A 20,795-nucleotide genomic window follows, 5' to 3' on the forward strand; every position below is an offset into this window, starting at 1 on the left:
AGGGCTTTTTTTTTTTTTTTTTTTTCCCTTCAGGTAGTTGGATTTCAATCAGTTCTGAGCAATCTCAACTTTCTTCCCTGATTCTAGTCTATCGAGGGAAACCAAAGAGCAGTTCCTGGAGGGGGCTGTTCTTGTGAGACACAGATCTGAACCCAAACCCCTAGATCTCAGCAAGCAGCTAGTAGGTTGTGGCCTAATTGTGTATTTAAGGCGCTGGGGGTGTTGAGGATTTGAGCCACTCCAGGAACCACAATGGGAAAGGAGAAATATACAGTATTGTAGGGCAGAGATACCCAATGATTGTAAAAAGGGATTGAGCAACATGCACTGAAACAGTAGCATTCTCAAGCTATTTGGCCATTGCCACAAGGAAAATAGGGTGCCCACTGGGGACCAAAATCTGCCCTCGCTACAATTCCCACTGAATTCTTATCCTTATTAATGTTATGCTAGTGCCTGCAGGCCCCTACTATAGCAGGGCCCCACTGTGCAAGGTGCTGTACAAACACAGTCATGGCCGCAAAGACTTTACCATCTAAATAGTGAAGGAAGACTAAAGTCGTCTGGGGAACTGAGGCCCATAGGATTGAAGTGGCTTCCCCAGTGCCACACAGGAAATCTGTGACAGAGCTGGGAATGGCAGCCATCTTGTTTTCCAATCTGCTGTCTTAAGTGCAAGACCTTCGTAGCCTCTATCTCATCCAAACTTGTCCTTCATCTCTAGCTGGTGGTGGCCTTTCTACTTACGTTTCTAGTGGCCACATTATACGAACAGTCTCCTCTAGAGCAAGCCTACACCTTCTTACAATTCCTCAGCGGGTAAGTTAGACCAACTTAGATGCCTCTAAGACATCAGCAGAATGGGTGAAACTAGATCAAAAAGGAATCTGAATGTAAAGGGACTAAACTAGTGCAAGATCTAACTTATACATCACCTCTGAAGCTGCCTGACAGGCATAATCTGAAGGTGGACTGAGACTTGAAGGCACTCAGACCTGCACAGGATTAGCTCCTGTATTTTTCACTCAGGCCAACAGTTCAAAAGAAAGCATGAAACCCACACAGAACACCTAGGTGCAATTTTCTAAGGGGGGAAAATTCCCTAGTAATCAGTTGTGCTCTGAGGTATGAAGTCTGTCCACTCTTGTTGTCTAGGCTAATGATAGGTGCTATTGTTGTTTATGTGTAGCACCCTTCTCCACAGTCGAAGAAGAAGAAAGGAAAAACAAAAGGCAAAAAATATAAACTAAATAAAAAGTAATGCTTTTTAATCAGTGGAACTCATTGTCACATGATATTATGTAATGTAGTGGACTGCCCAGCTGGCCTTATATTATGTTCCTCTGCCATATCTCCTCTTGCTGTTCTCTTTTCTAAACTAAAGAGTTCTAGAAAAAATACACATCCATTTAAAAGCTAATTAGGAATCAGCTTGTGTTAATTAATACTTGTTGCCATTACCAGCTTTTAACATAGTAAAAATCTTGTGACAGTCACAAGGTGCCAATGCCGTGGCCCAAGGACCCTTGAAAATGACTCAGGAAAGTGCCTCTTCTCCAATGCACAATATTTGGAAGCTTACACATCCCTTTACTGAATTACAGTGGGGCACTGCTGAATGAATAAGTCTATCGGCATTGCAAGCTGTTAGTGCCAGCGACAACTCAAGACTCCCCCCCTGCCATAGCTGCAGGAACTCTTGATTGACTCAGCCTGATGGAACAGCAACTTCCGTATTCCCTAAAAATAAACCATTTGGCTCATCCTCTCAACTTAGCCCAGCACACTGTGATAAAATCAGCTGTCAGAGACCCATCAGAGGCAGAGAACAGGATCAAGGGACACAGATTGGCGCAGGGCTTCTCCATAGGATACACTAAGGGCTGCTTTGTTGTGAATTTCAAAAGCAACCAACTTCTGCTGGGATTTTCTACCGAAAAGACACGACTGGCTGGAACTCTCTGTAAGTAATCTTTTGCTTGGTGAGATTCTAGTGAAGATTTGCATGTGTTATGTGAACAATGTACCATTGCAAAAGGCCCAGTCCTGAAGTTCAGTGGGTGCTGAGGGCACTCAGCCCCTCACAGTATGAAGCTCCAAGTGAGTTTGCTGCCATTGGAAAGCAATGAATTTTGTCAGCCTGGAATCTAGTAAATCCAGATCTCTGTGGTCTTTTTTCCTAGGGAGGTTATTGTGTCTGTACCATGGGTTCTATTTTCTGTCTAGTGCAGCAAAATGTTGACTTGAGCATTATGGGATGCTTGAAATGGAGAGAGGGCTTTTAACATGGTGACAAAACCATTCCTCCCTTCTCCCATAACGAAGCAGTCAAGGTTGTCACTATTTCTAGCTTCAGTGCAGCCATTTTAAATTCACTGGGCAAGTTTCTCAACTTCAGTTACTTTAATAGAGCTACATCAATTTATACTAAGGGGCTGTCCCATTGTGGCAGTCAGATCAGGTGTACAATCTGTGCAAGGTCCGTGCATTCTGTACATCAGCTAGCCAGATGGCGGTGGTGATAGATAGATTAGATAGATGATGATATTCTAAGAGGTAACACCGCATGTGACTTGCTAATTTGCATCTATGTGGCATTTGAAGACTGTTCAGGATGAAACAGGTCCCACTTCAATTTACGCCCTTCAGGAGCAAGTGGCAGCATAGATTTTGCTAAGGATAGAATCTGATTCCCCCCTCTATGCTCCCACACATCAAACAATGAAGAAAGCATTTGTGTGTCCCTATCCAGGGATCATTCAAGGGGCCCGCTCTTGAGAGGTGCACAGCTCCTGTCTGAAGTCAATGGGAGCAGCGGTTGCTCAGTACCTCTCAGGATCAGGCTTATAGGTTATAACTTTTGGAAATCCTTTTGTCACTTCTATTCACTTGTCCAGCCCAGTAAGCGCCTTTGGACAAGCCCATAGATCTGTCAGATTCTTTGTACCTTCAGTCTCTCTCCTGCACTGCTGCTTCTCTTTGCTTATTTGTTTAATGGGCACCAGAGTTGCAGCTCTAAGGTGCAGGTGTTGTCTAATGGGTGGAGCAGGACCCTGAGAGTCAGGAATCCTAGGGGTTATTCTTGATTTTGCCACTGACTAACTGCATGACCTTGGACAAGTCCCTTAACCTCTTTGCTCCAGACCCTCGGTTGGTGTAAAATGGCATAGCTCCGCAAACGTCAGTGGATTTACATCAGCCAAAGACCTGGCCCTGTGTCTCTCTAAAAGAGGTATACTACCTTTTATCCTGTGGTCAAGCAGGTTTAAATTGTCAGGTGCTATTGACATGCAAAATATGCTCTTCATTTGTTTATTCTCTTATTTCTTTCTGGGATTTACCCACTGGCATTCTGCCAACTCCTGCAAGGACAACAGGGCTGATCTTTCCCCTCCCAGTCATTGGCTAAAAACAGCTTCAACAGCTTCTTTTTTAGTAGAAAAATGAGAGAGCACGAGAGAGAGAGATTCCATCTGCTATAACAGCTACTTAAAGAGGGGAACAAAATGAGAAGAAGCTCCCCTGGGCCGACACCAGGTGGTAGATGGTTTGCTAGTCTAAGTAAGAGTAAAGAGAACCTTCGGCTGTGGGTGGGAAATGTTATGATGCACATTCAGGCCCATAAGTGCCTTGAACTATTAGTTATTTCTAAGGAAAGGAAACAGACGAAGCTCAAGATGATTCCCTGAGCACATTCCTGAAAAGCTGCGGGCTCATCTACTCACAGAAGTTGTACCCTGTAACTATCCCGGGATAGCTAAAGCAGTAAAACTGCCCCGAGTGCGGGCATAGGCACATCAGTCTAAAGGTGTTTTATATTGGTACAGCTTACTTCTACGTGGGACTGGGAATAACCTCTACCAGTATTAGGCACCTTTATACCAGTATAACACGTCCACTCGAGGGGTTGTAATGGTATAAATGTAATCAGTAACACATCAACCGCTAATGGCCATAGCTATACCAGTACTAAACCTGCGTGCAGACCACATCTGAGAGACACAGAGATGTCTGGAAAGTAACAAAATAGGATTATAATTAAGCACCCAACAATACCCATAGGAAATGGGCTAATGTTGATTTCATTCTGCTGATTTTGTCCTTTAGCTCATCCTCTCAAAGATGTCATAGATGAAATCCCCACAGAGAATTCCATAGTGTCAGCTACTAACCACTAACTCATTCAGTGGTGACTCAAGGTTATTAAGTACCACCCCCACACACACTTACTTCCTGGTCTCTCGAGAGCTCATTGCCTGGCACAGCTCAGATCCTCTTTATTCCGTCCCTACCACAAGGAATGGATTTCCCAGAGGAATTTTTCTCTTTTCCAGGCAGGAGCTCTCAAAACTGCACTGAGAGCAGCTGGCTTTTGAGAAAGGAGATACATTCTGGAAGCTATTCATTTGTATAGGGAGCAATAGATCTGTGAGTATGCACCTTCAGATCTCTATGCTTGAGCCCTTTGCAACAACTGCTGTGAGGAATTGGCCAGTTCATGATGCCTCGGTTAAAGGGCAGAATTCCCTTCACATCATGTTTAATTGTAAGCTCTGTGGGGCAGGGGCCATGTCTTTGTATAGCGCCTAGCACAATGATGCCCGAAAATGAGTGGTCCTGTGGTGCTACTGTAATATAAATAAATAACAAATAATAACAATCAGATTTTGTCTGTGGACTTGAAATGGTGCCACAAACTTAACGCTGTTATCAGAACTGGATGCAAACACATCCCCTGAACTGGGGAGAAGTTTGGGGCCCGGATCAAAAAATGTGGAGCTATTCTAGAACACCAACATGAAAAAAGTAGGATTTCACTCTTCTGCTCTTTTATAGGCAGTCCTCTTCCCCCCTTCTCCATTCACCCTCCCCCCGCCCCCAAATCCTAGCTAACAGTTTGCCTCTCTTGGGAAGAGTGGGAAATGCTAGTGGAATACAAGGGCTATGCTTGCTTGGTTTTTACAGATATTGTTGGGATTTTTTGAAATAGGGTTAGTTTCTTCAGAGCAGACGTAAGTGCTGGATCTAGGGGTGCTGCCACACCCCCTGGCTTGAAGTGGATCCCATTATATACAGGGTTTACAATTTGATTCAATGGCTCTCAGCACCCCCACTATAAAAATTGTTCCGATACCCCTGAGAGCAGAAGATAGATCTCTTGCCCATTACTGACTAAGAACAGTCTATAGTTTCATGGGTGCATATGATAATTTACCACCGCTAAATTAACAGAAAATATGGGAAAGCTTTGAAGCAATTACTTATGACTTAATTGGTGACAGGCATGCAATAGCAGAGCATAAATCTCCACTCAGCTAACCTGTAAGGTCAACAGCATTGCAAACACTGTTTCAAGGCATACAGTCAGACCCCTTTCTATGGGGCACAGATATTTACTTGTCTTTATGTACTGGGATTCCTTCTGCATCCCAGAAACATACAGTACATGCAGCAAAAGGAGACACATACAGTGCTCAGACCTGTCCTGACATTCTCAGGATGTCACTTCATGGTAATTAGAACAGAGCTGCCTTAAAAGGCATGGCATTCCTAGCACTAAAGGCGAGCCTCCTCCGCATTAAGATTTGAAACCAATGGCCAACTCCGTACTACTGTTCCAAGTGCTGTTGTCAGAAGCAAAGATACTGCTACGACGCTGTCAGCTGTAGTTTGGCCACACACAGGGTGGAAGAACCTTTAGGAATCAACTCTTTGCTCAGCTTCAGGTCACACCAATGAGTCAAAAAGCACCATAGAAGGAGACTATAGGGCTTGTCTACACTTACTGGGGGATCGAGGCAAGGCAGTAGATGCATCAGCGGTTGATTTAGCAGGTCTAGTGAAGACCCACTAAATCGCTCCCCCATCGACTCCTGTACTCAACCTGAAGGAGGAGCGCAAGGGGAGTTGATGGGAGAGCATCTCCCATCAACATCACATTGTGTGGACCCCATGGTAAGTAGATCTAAGTACATCAACTTCAGCTAAGTTAGTCACGTAGCTGAAGTTGTGTAACTTAGATCGATCTCCCTCCGTAGTATAGACAAGGCCTAAGAGAATAAGTTATCAAAAAAGTCACATCTAAATAAAGATCAGTTTTCCATTGGAAGAATGATCCTGTGTCTGTAGCACTGGACTGGGGCTCAGGAGAGTGAAATTCAGTTCCTAACTCTGTCACAGACTTTCTGCGTGACCTTGGGAACGTCACTTAACCTCTTTTATAACCTGGAGATAATATTCCTTTGTCCGTCTTACTGTTGAGATTGTGAGCTCTTTGGGATGGGAACGGACTCTCCCTGTAGGTAAATACAGCACCTACCACAATGAGGCACTGATCTTGGTTGCAGGGTTTCAGAGCTAAAAACAACAACGGTAATAGTTAATAATTGGTAGTTAGATATTAAAGAGATGTGTATGGTAGAAAAGTAGAACAAAAAAGGCAATTTAAATAATAGTCAGAGGATCCATTTGTGATCACATTTTAGACTAAAATTCATAAAGGGTTAAGAGATTATTAATATACGTTACAAGAGTGCTACAGACAAGAGTAGCTCTTGTGATAGGCTACTAAGCACATCAGAAGTGTTATAGATGGTTATAAGGCATGGTTATGAGCAACCTATTGACCTGACAGAATCGATAATAATTTATTAAACATTGAATAAAACATCTGCTAATCATTTATTTCAACCCTTTACAAATGGAAGCTGACTACAAAGCGTGACCCCACTGGTAAAACAATTGTGAATCTGCAGCCATAGTTTCATCCATCTAGTCAATTAAATTCAGAATGCCTGGAAGGCTTGCCTGGGCGTGGCTTAAAGCCCTCTCTAAGCATGGATCTTTCTCACCAGTTGCCCCCTTGCCAGCACCCCCCACCCTTCTCCAGTCAGCAATACCACGAGCAGCTGTTACTTGGGGAAGCGTCTTTGCATTTTTTGCACCCCAGGAATAGTGTCTCTGCATTCCATCGAGCCTGAATTTTTTACAAAGACCAAAAATAACAGCCCAGTGCTTCAAAGTGTCAGTCCAGGGCTGCGTTTTACTGAGTCACCTCGGGACCTCTTTAAATGGCATGGGAGTATTAAATTGTGAGATGCCACCTGCAAAGAACTGTCAGATTCAAGTTATATGGCCAGGATTTTTCAGGAGTGACTAATGACTTGGTTGCCTCAGTTCTAAGGTACCCAACTTGAGACACCTTAAAAGGGACGAGGAGTCCGGTGGCACCTTAAAGACTAACAGATTTATTTGGTGTTTTTTACCCACCAAAGCTTATGCCCAGATAAATCTGTTCATCTTTAAGGTGCCACCGGATTCCTCATTGCTTTTGTGACTACAGACTAACACGGCTACCCCTCTGATACCTTAAAAGCGGGCCTGCACGGACAGCACAGGAACTACGGGCTGGGGAGGCTAGCTCCCAGCCCCGCCCCTTCTACGCCCCCGGAACCCAGAGCCCCCCACCATGGCCGCCAGCCCCCCCAGCCTGGGAGCACTGGGAGGGAGAGCGTGCAGCGTGGCACCAGCCCCTGGAGCCCAGTGGCAACACAAAGGGGAGCCCAGGGGACGGAGTGTGGGCAGAGCCAAGCCTGGCTGGTTGGGAAGGCACAGCCTCCCCCAGCCTGGCCTCCGCTACCTGCCGCCCAAGGGGCCTGATTTTCAATGGTTGGGGCCTTTCTGAAAGGCAGGCCCATTTAAGGTGCCTCAAACTGAGCACCCAAATTAGTCACTTTTGAAAATCTTGGCCATTTAGAATATATTTAAATCCTAACTTGTTTTGCTCATAACACCTTAGATTATTAAAGCTGAAAGAATTTCCTTTCCACCAGAGCTGCTCTGTATTTACTTGTTTTGCATTTCACTCTGCTCTTTTGTTTATAGTCAGTTTCACTTTCCAGCTGACATGTATTTAGCACAATGTTGCAACAGGATTCTAAGGCACTAATACAAGGTTACTATGCAACAGGTGGGTTGAAACCTCTGCAAGAGGATGTTTAAATCCAAGCTTTTTTTAAAAAAAAGCTGATTTATATTTTATTTTTGGTAAAGATTTGTATTATGATCATTTATTTGCATCTATGACATAAGAACGGCCATACTGGGTCAGACCAAAGGTCCATCAAGCCCAGTATCCTGTCCTCTGACAGCGGCCAATGGCAGGTGCCCCAAAGGGAATGAACAGACAGGTTATCATCAAGTGATCCATGCCCTCTCACCCAATCCCAGCTTCTGGCAAACAGAGGCTAGGGACACCATTCCTGCCCATCCTGGCAAATAGGCATTGATGGACCTATCTTCCATGAATCTATCTAGCTACCTTTTGAACCCTGTTATAATCTTGGCCTTCACAACACCCTCTGGCAAGGAGTTCCAGAGGTTGACAGTGCGTTGCGTGAAAAAATACTTTCTTGTGTTTGTTTTAAACCTGCTACCTATTAATTTCATTTGGTGGCCCCTTGTTCTTGTATTATGAGAAGGAGTAAATAACCCTTCCTTATTTACTTTCTCTATAGCACTCATGATTTTATAGACCTCTATCATACCCCTCCTTAGTCGCCTCTTTTCCAAGCTTTTCCAACCATGACAGAGCTTAGAGACCCAAAAACGGATATCAGAGCCCCATTCTGCTAGTTGCTGTGCACACACATTATAAAATACAATCCCTACCCCAAAGAGTTTGCAATCTGAAAACAGCGTTACTAGCTCACTTACTTAGTGTTTTCCTTAAAGCCCCAGTTGCTGGAGTCATGTGAATACATGAGCATCTCAGCTTTCTTTTTTGTTTAAAGGGACATTTCTAGCCCTCATAGCTGTGGAGAAAAGGCTGGAAATGTGACTCAGGTGCACCTAAAGGGTCAAAAACCAGAAAGGAAAAAAAAACCCAAGATATATTTTTAAAAAAAACCACCTCGTGATTTTTAGGCCAATGTCATGATTTTTTGGGAACAGACTCATCATTTTTGACTATTTGTGGTTGGCAATAATGAACTATCCCATGCTTGCCCATCCCTAGAAAGAGCCCAGTTTGAATTTCAGATTCCAACTGTACTTTGCAAAACTGGCAGTTAGAGGGAAACAGGCAGTTTGCAAACCAGCAAAAACCTGATCCAGAAGGCATGGAGCAAGAGAGAATAAATAGGAAGCCTCTGGACATCAGTGTTCCCGATTCTTTCCTGCCAGCAGCCTCACTTTAAGCAGCTGTTTCCTGCCCTCCCCAAATGCTGCCCTTTCTTCTCACATTGGCAAAATCAGCACATGGCCTTTGAATGATTTTTCTCATGTGTCTCCCAAATGCTCAACAGCAAGTTGGAGTTGGGCAGACAAGTCAGAAATAGCTGAAAGGCACTTTTATCCACTGCTGAGCTGCCTGAAGAAAACCTGCCTGTGCCCCCACCCTCACGCCAATAGAAGGTCTATAGCATGTTCCACTAGTTCCAGGGGTGTATCCCCAGGATCACTTCCCCTTTCAGCCCAGCTGTGGAAACTCCTGGTCCTCAGAAAGGGAGAGTGATTTCGTCTGCCTGGTCAGTCCTCTGAGCTTCCCCTGCCCTCCCCCATCTGCTTCCCACATAGTTAGTATTCACCGCAGTGACAAAAGTGTCACTGGATCATTCCATGAGGAATGTGGACCCAGCGCGGGGCTGAACAAGGCCCATCGGCCTTTGCTCAAAGTGATGGGATCAAGGAACTGACAGCAGCACAATGGGCTGTCACAGCACAGAATGGAGGAAGAGATTTGAACTTGTTCCCATTGATTTAACAGGGCCAATGAGCGCCTAGTCTCCCAGATTAAGCTGCCACACTGGCTTCTTCTCCAGCTATTATTAGTGCTTACCCAGCGATGAGGATTCCACAAGACCAGCCACATGAGTGGCGCTCGCATTGAGCAGGCCTTTTGTCAGGGGACTGATTATCTCCCCGTGAAGCAGGGGGAAGGGCGTGATTCAGCACAACTGACTTTCAATGCTAGCGACAGGTACATGATCCATTAAAACTGGGGTGAAGGCAAATTGTGGTTCTGATGCACAAACACTGAGGCCTGGGGTCACTGATCGGCGCTGGCTCCATCTCATGGAGGCTGATGGTGAGTTTCCCAGGTTTCACGAACGCACAGGGTGGGTGACCTGGTGAGGTTCGTGGAGATGGAGGTGGGGGCAGTGGCAAAGAACGCTGCAGAACACCCCTCCAGCCGGCCACACAAACACACTGCTGAGGAGTCTGAAGCAGCTCCTTAGTTGGGTGCTCCCCACAGAGGACCTAGCAACTGGGTGTCTCCGAGCCCTTCCCATGCAGCAAAGAATAGCTGGGATTCTAGAGATTCTATGCAACAAAACCAGCCAGCTTGGAATAATGCAAAGACCATACAGCCACGTGGGTTACGCTCATTCGCTAAACTGCTTAATCCACGGAGTTACCCCACCGCTCGAGGTATTGACAAACAGAGCGGGCAAATGGTAGAAAACATACCATGGAGAACAATCCTGCGTTGGCAGGTAGAGGAAAGAGAGCTCTTTGCCAGCTCTGACTTCCACAGACCTGTGAAAGGGCAGGCTGCTCATCATAACCACTTCACATTCAGTTTAGTGAGGCACAGTGCATGTCTGCTAATGACTCATGGCACACTAGTGACTGGCACAAACAGGGCTCCGAAAAGCCCACTGGAAAGAGTAGCCACCTATTTCCCCATGGCTGGGGAAACATCATGCAAGGCGAGGTCTCCAGTGGCTATAATCAGCCACACTTTCAGAGCAAGAAGAGGAAGCTATTTTGCCTGGCATTGCTGGCTTGCGTAGATGTGAGTTTACTGAGCTGAGAGCTCAGTTTCACACTTCACATCACTGGATTTGTAAAAACAAATTGCAAACACATTAGCCCACACGGCAGAGCTCAGATCCCATTACGCCATCCCACTGTACAGTAACAGGCAGGGAAATACCTGAATCACCACTACTGGGATGGTCAAGGTGGGGTTCAGATGGTGGGACTAAGGGCGTTTGCTTAGCAGCTGTGTTTGTTCAGTGCAGATGATTTCAGGAGCAAAGCTGATGACATGCTGTTAGCCGACCATCTCAGCTAGACTGGGTGCTGAGCTTGCAGCTTCTGGTTTTCACTTGGTGATTCAGTCATTCAGTAATTCACTGGGGACGGTGGTGCTAGCCGGTCTACGAAAAGTCCTACCAAGAAAGATGATGGACACTAACAGGTGGGTGGCATTGTTTCCCTACAGCACATAATGGTTTAATGGCAGGAGAAGCCAATCAGGGTTGCTAGCTTATTTAAAGATAGGTTTTTTTCTCAGTGGCAAAATAATTTTGTTTTCCTTTACTGGGATTCTGGCTGTTGGAGCTAACATAGTTAAGAAAAAGAAAAGAAAAGAAAATTTTGCATTGACTTTTGCATCATCATTACCTTCTTCCTATGTAGCTCTGACGCTTTCTTCATCTTGTACTGTTACCTTCAATAGAAGGCAGTGTGCTCTGGTGGTTTTAGCTACAGTGTCAAGTGGTTAAATGCCTGTTTGTGTTTACGATTTAGGGCTTATCACTATACCCCCCCCATGAAGTTTAATAACTGATCAATTAATATGAATGAATATGATGCATAATTTCCCAAGCAGGGAAAAGTATAGGTTTCTCAGGTTCTGTGTTATGCAGCTTTCCAAAATCCTTGTAACATTGGGAGACTCTGAGTCTAGCTTTAGAGACTGAGCACCAGGCTAAAATGTGCTTTAAACACAGGCTTGACAACAGAAATATACAACGCGTCAAACTCTACCCCGGGTGTCATTTAACTGATTTCAGTGGAGTCACACCAGGGATGAATTTGGTCCTCTCTTCTGTACTTTGCGGGGCAGAGTCTCAGCAGCTGTAAATCAGGATTGCTCCGTTAACTTGAATGTGTCTACACTAATTTACACAGCTGAGATTCTGGCCATAGGCGTGTGTTTTAAGGTAAAGATGAATTAAATAATTGGAAAAGTGACAGACTAATGGCTGCTAGCTGGCGCTGGGCGTAGCTCAGACAGGCACTGTGCAAGCTAACCACTGATACACTTCGCTGATACTCAGCAGGCCTGCAGCACCTCCTGCTATTCCACTGCTGGGCCACTGCAGACTTCTACCCACTGCATCTCAGCTCATGCCTGCAGCTTTCCTGGGCCTCGATTGCTGCTCCAGGCCTCTGTTGAGCTGAGCCCGCCAGCTGGCCCAAGCTGAAGGTTACGGCTAACAGAACTAGATGACTACCCAGAGGTGTTTGCCGGGGTACTGAAACCATTGCTGCTTCCCAGATTCAATTTATAAATACTCCACGACATTCCAGCTCCATTGGAGCCAATGGGCATTTTGATGTGGTCTACAATGGGAACCAAATCAGAGCTAGATCCTACAATCTTTACTCAAGCAAAATTCCCAGTGAAATCATCAACGGCAGGTTTTCCTAATCAGGACTGACTGCAGGGTGCAGCGGTCACGGAAGCACATTTTAATCAGCCGGCCAGTGAGGGTGGTTGTCGTGATCAGAGTATCAGCTTTTAAATCCCTAGACTCCCTGGGGCCACAGCAGGGTCTGTTTTATTTATGTCAGCATCTGCCCAGTGCTACTGGGATGGCTGTAATAAATAAAACAAACTCTAGCGGCGTCAGCCTGGCCCTTCATCGAGGGAAGGTAGAAAATTGAGTCCCGTACAGTTTACTAGAGCTTTCGGATGAGATGTTGCGATCTAGGGTCTCAAACATTTTAACCAGACCCAAGAGATTCCATGGCAGTTTTTGTGATCAGTAAGGGTTTGCCCCAGAGGTGGCCACGTTGCACTAGGACGATATAGTTATCGTTATAGTTTGTGAAGCGCTTTGGGATTCCAGTTGCTGTCTGAATGTCAAATAATTAGACCCCGTATAAAATGCTGTTTAATAATTGCAGACAGTTTATAGCCTGGCTTTCTGGTTACCAGGATGAATTGTTGTTTCTCAGCTGTGTGGGCCATTATCTATAATTAGCAATTTAGTGAGTGGCTGCTGTGCCCATGCTGTCCTGCAAAGCTGTGGGTCATTGCATACTTTCCATGCTTTCAGAGCACACAGCTCATGCTGCTGTTTTTAACTCCCTATATCTAAGGCATGTGATTTTCGGGACGGTGATAAGCAAAGAGCAGGTTTGCAAATCCCAAGCACCGTAGAAGAAAAAGAAAGAAAATGACAGGAAGAGACTTGACTGAAAGTCTTATATCTAACTGTGTCCATCATCCAAAGAGCAGCCCTTTGGTCTTTCATTCAGTGGATCCAAATGCTTGCGGCACTCAGGAAAAGAATTTTGCCACATGCTAGCAATGGAGTCATTCATTTCTGCTAGGCATATGATTTAATCTACTATAAATCTCAGTTAGGTGCTTAAAAAAAAGTTATATCCATAAATTCTCTGGGACAAGGACTATCACTTTGTTCCGTGTTTACACAGCACCTAGCACAATGCTGTCTTGGTCCATTTCTGTGGCTCATAGGCACTCTGGGAATACACATAACAAACAGTACTCTGCAGTACCACCAAAATACAAACCTAGGAGCAGGTCTGCTGAAACAATTTGTGTACTGGGGATACTGAAAGCCATTGAACCAAACTGTAAACGCTGCGTATGATGGAGACCACTTCAAGCCAGGGAATGTAGCTGCACCCCCAGAACCTTTAGTTCCAGCACCTATGTCTAGGGTAACTAATGCAGACAGCACATCCCTGGATGGCTTCAGGTTATAGAATATTTATGCAGCTCCATAATATTAATTTCTAAAGTGCCTGGACCCACTAGCTATAAGCCGTATATCTGAATTTCAGGCGGCATTATCAATCCCGCTATTTTTATCTTTTTATCAGTCTGTTTGAATTTATCATTTTCAACTCAGAGATTTCACACATATGTAACTCACTCACCTCCTGGGTGTGGTGTTCTGTTCCATCTAGTGGCACCAAGACCACTTGGAGAGAGATTAATGAGTCTGCTCTACAGCCTGAGCTAGGGGCCACGTGGCTTTTAGCTCATGCAGTAGAGGCTCATGCACTAAGCTTCAGAGGTCCCAGGTTCAATCCCACCCACCGACAAACAGTATGTTGGTGTTACACATACATAGACTGTGTTTCTTTGTAAGGGGAGGGGCTGGAGGGAGTGATGAAAATTAAGCTCCACCCCCAGTCCTAAACCCTGCTTGCATACCTAGGTCAGGTCTACACTCCAGAGTTAGGTCAATGCAAGGCAGCTTACATAGACTTAACTCTGTAAGCGTCCACACTACAGCATTGCTCCTGCCTACGTAAGTCCCCCACAACACCAACCTAATAACTCCACCTCCACAAGAGGCGTAGTGCGTAGGTCAATGTAATTAGGATGATGCAGTGTCTATGCAGACACTGCATTGCCTGTGAGCCCTGCTGCCAGGCTGTGGGCTCCTCTGTGGTGCCTTCCCTTTGTTGCACTAAATGGAGATTGAGCTCCTTGAGTCTATCACTGTAAGACACGTTTTCTAATCCTTTAAGTATTCTTCTGGATCTTCTCTGAACCCTCTCCAATTTGTTGATCCTCCCCTTCCCATTCTCAAATACGGATGTGGTATTGCATAGAAAAGCAATAATTAGATAGATCCCCGTATTTGGAATGTTCTGCTGGTGGTATCTATTTCCTCTCCTCCTCTTATGCGCCAGTGACCCCAGCAGATCCAACTAGGCTCATTCCTCATTGTTTCCAGCTGCTTCCCAGGTACCCAACCTCCTTTCTGCATTGAAAGGCCTGGGCATTTGTAGAAGCAACTGGAAGCAAGGAGGAACACCCGGCACCATGTGACCTACCACCTTCCAATGGACTGCCAAGAAGGGTCACCAATAATCGCAGGGTGAGTCACACCATTCGTGTGTGTGTGTGTGTGTGTGTATCATTGTCACCAGGTCTCACGATTTTATTGTGAGTCTCATGCTACCTGATGTATTACCTAAAGCCCAATCCCTTGGGGTCATATTATTGTGTGAGATTCTCAGCGTTCCATTGGTTTTGAAAAGTGCATTTCTCACACTGATGTGAGCAGAGAAAAACTTGACAATGTGAAATCTGAGGATCAAAATCAAGAAGGCAAAAAAAAATGACCCTCCAATTTATTATTTTCAATGTGTCGTTATTTTAAACCAATGGTGTGGTTCTTGGGGACCTGACTCAATGCGTGGGGCTGGCAATGCTGCATAATGAACCAAAAGGATTATTATTATTACTTATTCAGCACCGTCAATATGCGTACAGTGGTCACCCTGTAAAAACCAAAGCAACCTTTACTGCACTGCAGAAGTTGGATTTATTGTGGTGTTTCCTATACAGTAGTTCAAGTAGAAAACACTGTAAATACTGCAGTAAATTCCAGTGCCACAAACACTGGGGTTTTTTTAAGAGGCGTGCAGCATCCAGCAAGGTGCTGTGGTCCTCTCTTGTACTGAGAGAGGAAATAAAATCTTGACTAGCAAGGAGAGAAAACACATATCCATATGCATTCATATGTGGACATAGCTGTACATATACAAGCGATGGGCTGTGGCATTTGGGATATTTTGGCGCGCATTTGGGATATCTGCCTTCCTTACTCATGACAAAGCAAAATAGAAATACATTGGCTGGACTAGGGAGTGCTGGATCTCTTTTGGCACGGTCCAATCGGCCACAATAGGTGTATTCATTTCAATATCCATCTGTCTATTAGGGTCTCACCCTGATCTCATCTCAGTCAGTGGCAAAGCTCTCAATGACTTCAGGATCAGGCCCTTAGCTACAAACACATGCACTGGTTGGGTAACAGTGAGCAGGGGAGAACTAGCTGGAAAAGCAAAGCGGGCAAGCGGGCAAGCAACAGACTGTGGCCTTCTCCATAAGGCAATGTTGGAATTATGTTAGCAAATGCTTGGGGTGGGTCCTGGCAGCTCAAGGAGAAGAGCAGATATATATCATAAGGGAGGAAGGATGGTCTTGTGGTTAGGGCATTAGGCCATGATCCAAATTCAATTCCCAGCTGTGCCACTGACTTCCCACATGACCTTGGGAAAATCAATTAACCACTCTGTGCCTCAATTCCCCATCTGTAAAATGGGGATTATAATATTTCCCTACCTCACAGGGGAGTTGTGAAGCTAACTACTTGTGAGGGGCACAGGTAGCATAGTGATGGGGCCATAAGAAGGGGGTGTTGATTAAAGTTTCAAGTAAATAAGAGTTTCATTTCCCCCCACCCTCTCATTTCTGGCAGTTGCATTCCAACATCAAGGTGGCATTGCCTTAGCTCTATGAGGTCTGAGTCCGAGCCTTACAGAAATGCAGCTTTGCTGATAAGACAACAGAATGAGGAGACTGTTTGAAAATATGTCTTTTGCTGCTCACAGGTGGCAGCCAGGATGTGGTCTTTTCTTCCAGCACATGGTATGGAACAGGCAGGACCTGGGACTAGATGGCCCAATGCTCCAGTCCAGTATGGCGGTTCCAGCGTTCCCTAGTTTCTGTCTGATCTCTTAGTTCTCCCCAATCCACATCTCAAGTTAATTTCTGTCCCCTTGAGAGTTTGGAAAGTTTCAATGTCTCTTTCATAACCCAGAGGAATCACAGCTAAGAAGGAACCTTGTGATCAGCAGGGCTCCCCATCTGCCACACATTTCACCCTGGGCTGCTTCCCTATCCAGTCCCAGAACATGCAAACAGATCAACGACTTGTCCTTGGAGCAGGGTCCCCTAGCCTCAGTGACTGACCACTCAGTTCCCCCCGCCACTCGAGACCTGAGCAATTAGGACAGGAGTTGCTGAAGCGATTGGGTGGGGAGTTGCTGAGGCTCCTGTCAGGACCCCATGCAGTCACTTGTCTCGCTTGTGCATAAGGCCAGCCCTCTTTGCTGCCTCGGCACTCTGGCGTATATCTAACATACACCTTTGTCCCTGTTTCAGTTGAGAGGACACAGTCAGTTTTAGACAACACTAGACGCATACTGCACCAAGGACACGGGAAACCCTCCTCTCCCTCCGTGAAGGAGCGGTCAGCTCTCTATCTGTCTGAGACAGCTGCTCACGCAGTCAGCCTCCCAAAGTCTGTAAGTATCTCATGCTTTTCATTCCTGGCCCTCGTATGAGTTACCAAAAGCATCTCAGCAATGTCTGTTCCCAGCAACTGGCCATAACGAGGGGAAAGAATATGTTTGTTTTATATAGATTTGGAAGAATATGGAATTAATCCTCCAAAAATCACCATCTTTCTCTTGCCAAGGAGCTGTAAAACATATTAATTTACCATAGATATATATATACATAAGCCCCTGGTAGAAGGGTTGTGTGTTATATTATACATGCATGTACACACACATATATTGTATATACATTATATACACGCAGACACTCATATATGTGTGTGTGTGTGTGTATACACACACACACAATTCTATATCCTGTATATTTAATAACCATCTTCAAGTACAGTGCCTATGTTAAGCATCTACAGTATTCTTGCAGCTTCAGCGGCCTGTGATTTTGTTCACTCCCATCCCTACATTCTTGAGCAGTGTTGCTGCGTGCTGTTAAATTGCTCCTGTATTACACCCCGAGGTGACTACATTTCAGCAACAAATAAAGTCATCCTCAGCCTTGCTGGTCCGATCCCACTTGCACTGCAGTAAATAGCAAAAGTCCAATAGACTTCAAAAGGGCAGGATCAGGCCCTGTAGGATACACATAGTAATTTGTAATATGCATTGGGGCTTCAAAAGGTGCCAGACCCTAGGGTCTGATCCTAACTGAGGCTGAGCACCCGCAGTTCCCGTTGACCTCAAGGGATGTTGTGGATGCTCGGCACCTTTCAGGATCAGGCCCTAGCTAAATCCTAATGGATAAATCAATTTCAGACTGGAAGGGAAAGATTTTCTATGACATTTACTTGGATCTTCTTTCCATGAAGCACCTATATAAAACCACGTCAAGTCATCCTGTGCCGGCAGGGCAGCAGCACGCACAAAGTTGGTGCACTCTAACCCAGCGCGAGGGGAAGTTATCCAGTCAGGCTTCGTCTACATCCGAGCTGGGAGGTGACACGCCTGGCTCATGCAGCTAATCCTCTGCTGGCTCTGCTCAAGCTAGCACCTAAAGTAGCAATGTAGCTGGGATGGCACGGGCGGCTTCTCGAACTCGCCACCTGAATCCAAACCCACCCAGGCGCCCTGGAACCTCAGGGACGGCTAGCCCAAGCTGCTGTCTCTGCTACCACAGCTCTGCTACGACGGTACATCTACCAAAGCTGGGAATCCCAGCTCCCAGCTCAGATGGGGATGTATCCACAGCCGTGTTAAGCCCTAGGGCAATCGTCCGTACTGAGCAGCATGAAGTCTGAAGCTCTATTCACGTCCGGTTCCCTTATTCACAAATGGGCGGGGTACCAAAAAGGGGCAGGTAAAGAATGGATACAGCTGAGAACAATGGTTTAAATATGAGCTCTCTCAAGTAGCTTAGCTATCTGGTCCACGCTTAGGGCTCACTCCTGCTCCTAAATCAGAGGACAGTATCATTGTAGCCCCACCACAATGCTCTCATCCATGCAGGTTCCGATTCCCATATGCTCCCCGTCCTTTGTACTTATGTATGTAACACTCCATGCCTCTCCTGTGAATCAACCTGTCCACAATGCACTTACCGGTCCACTAGGGCATTCTTGGTTTTCAATTATAACGCCTTCTTCTGGGTTTTGTGTTGGAAAACATAATTCTGAAATAATAAAAAGGTCTAATGTAAGAACTAGTAAGTTACACAGACACACACGCACACAGAGCACATGTGAATGTGTGCAGTTCTATATAATTATGTTTTATTTCTCTTTCAGAATACCACAAAGGAGAGCACTGCTCATCGTCTTGACAGCCAGAAAGCAAGCAAGGTAGGAAATGCTAAGAATACGTGTGGTTGTCTAACCAAGTCTTTGTGGACTGGTGTCTAATGTGATTTAACTAGCTGTGCTTGACAATGAGGAGCGCTCTCATGCAGAATATGGAGGTCTGACATCTCAACTACCCAGCCGTATTTAGAACTTGTTTATGGGGTTCAAAAACACCTTACATAAAAAAGGTCCAGGAATTTAGAAATATATCAGCTCATATGAAGCTGCAGTGTTTTGCAACTTGCCATGAAATATACTCATTTTGGTCTTTTGTTACTAAGGTTCAATGCATTTTTTTAAAATGGAAGTATTTGTGTGTTTAACCGAGTGACCTAACATTGCACATATCCGATCTTGAGTGAAAAAATACGCAAAGTTTAATGGCATGCAAAGGTTTCTGCTTGTGTTGAAAGATGGACTGCTAGAATTAGGGTCTCTCCTAGGTAATGATTATTAGCATCAGCTACCTCCCATTGGTAAAATCTCCTATAGATTATAGTAGATATAGTAAATCTCCTATAGAATAGATGCTGTGCATTCAACATAGCATTATGCCATACCACAATCAAACTTCACAAGCTAAAATACTAGGGAGCAAAGTCAGTGTATAAGCAGACAAAATTCTAATGTCACAGAGATGCAACTCCCATTCACTTCAATATCAATGTTTCCATGTAACCAAGAGAAGAATTTGGCCCAATAGGTCTGGAGGGAATCTAGTGGTGTAACTTACACCTTCTCCTGGCCCCTCAAAGTGTGTATGTTACACCTGCTTAGATTTCCTTTCCCCTCCTTATGTATCACCTCTGAATTTGGCCCACCAAGTCTAATTGCATCTTAACTGGTTTAATTCTCATGCTGAGGAGCCAGAAGAGAGGTGAGGACTCATAAGGAAATGCAACGAGGAGAAGGGTTTAAGGCAGTGGAAGTTAAAGGGGACCACACACTACTTTATTGTACACCTTTGTACATTTTCTTCTGGCTCCATGCTGTGTAAGTTACTCTCCCTTACAGATCACAAGTGGGCATGAGGGGCTCTCACTTACACCAACTCTCATCTTGGCCCAATACCTATGTCATTCCAAGTTAAACGTCACTCATCTTAGGTCTCTGATCTGCATTACGTTTTCCAAGCATATTAACGATCGTTGTTTCACCTGGAGCTATGGGACACCTGGTAGAGCCACAGCAGAGGAAATCATTAATGCAGTGAAGTTTTTCTTCGTTCTGGAGCTGTAGGTTTGCACAGGTTGTAAGAAAAGGCTTTGGCATAGATAGAGAAAGGCTAGCTCTGATTAAGACGCATCATTCTGACTACTTCATGCAGCGTTCCAGCCACCCAAATATATAGATGGTCTTCACTCATCATCCTAGCCACTGAGTTCTGCCTCCTCACTGGGTCTTCTCCCATCTGATTACCAGGAGGCGGTAGGTCCACCGGCTTCCTTCTGAATCCCTAACTGGGTCTTCATTCCCCAGACCCACTGCAGTACCGCACACCTGGGAGAGATCTAAGCAGGGCATTAGCTCCCTGCTATTCAGACGTGCCCCCATTAATATTATTCTGATGCTCATCCTCTCTTGCTAACACTATCCAGATCAGGTCTCTTTGTTGCTCTCTAGCTGACTTTAGACGTGGAGATTCCAGACTATAACTGCTAGAAATGTGTGGATTAGAGACCTTGATTTAAACTGCCTGGCTGTGGACACAGATTTAACACCCTAACCCCAAGCCTGGAGAGAGTTTGCTGTGGCGTGATGCTTTTGGGTGCTGTGTGCCACTGAATCCAAGGTATGGAATTCATATTCGCTAGGTGCATGGGTTTTCCTCACTTGTTTGCTGTACTCACTACTAACCGGGCTAGTGGGGAA

The 20,795-nt window shown here is 45.2% G+C and overlaps 1 protein-coding gene across 13 annotated transcripts in view; it reads left to right on the forward strand.

Moving 5' to 3' along the window:
* XIRP1 (xin actin binding repeat containing 1) overlaps positions 1–20,795 on the forward strand; it is a 50,457-nt gene that overhangs the window by 18,096 nt on the left and 11,566 nt on the right. For 11 of the 13 annotated variants that reach the window (XM_048837495.2, XM_048837496.2, XM_048837498.2 and 8 more), the window contains 2 exons: positions 16,955–17,097; positions 18,870–18,923. In XM_048837495.2, the coding sequence (XP_048693452.2) occupies positions 16,955–17,097; positions 18,870–18,923 (197 nt within the window). Of the gene's footprint in view, positions 1–1,701; positions 1,964–16,954; positions 17,098–18,869; positions 18,924–20,795 lie in introns of those variants that run through there. The other 2 variants (XM_048837500.2, XM_075126028.1) reach the window with 2 other exon arrangements.

This window comes from Caretta caretta, chromosome 2 (genome assembly GCF_965140235.1).
Source record: "Caretta caretta isolate rCarCar2 chromosome 2, rCarCar1.hap1, whole genome shotgun sequence".
Taxonomy (NCBI): domain Eukaryota; kingdom Metazoa; phylum Chordata; order Testudines; family Cheloniidae; genus Caretta; species Caretta caretta.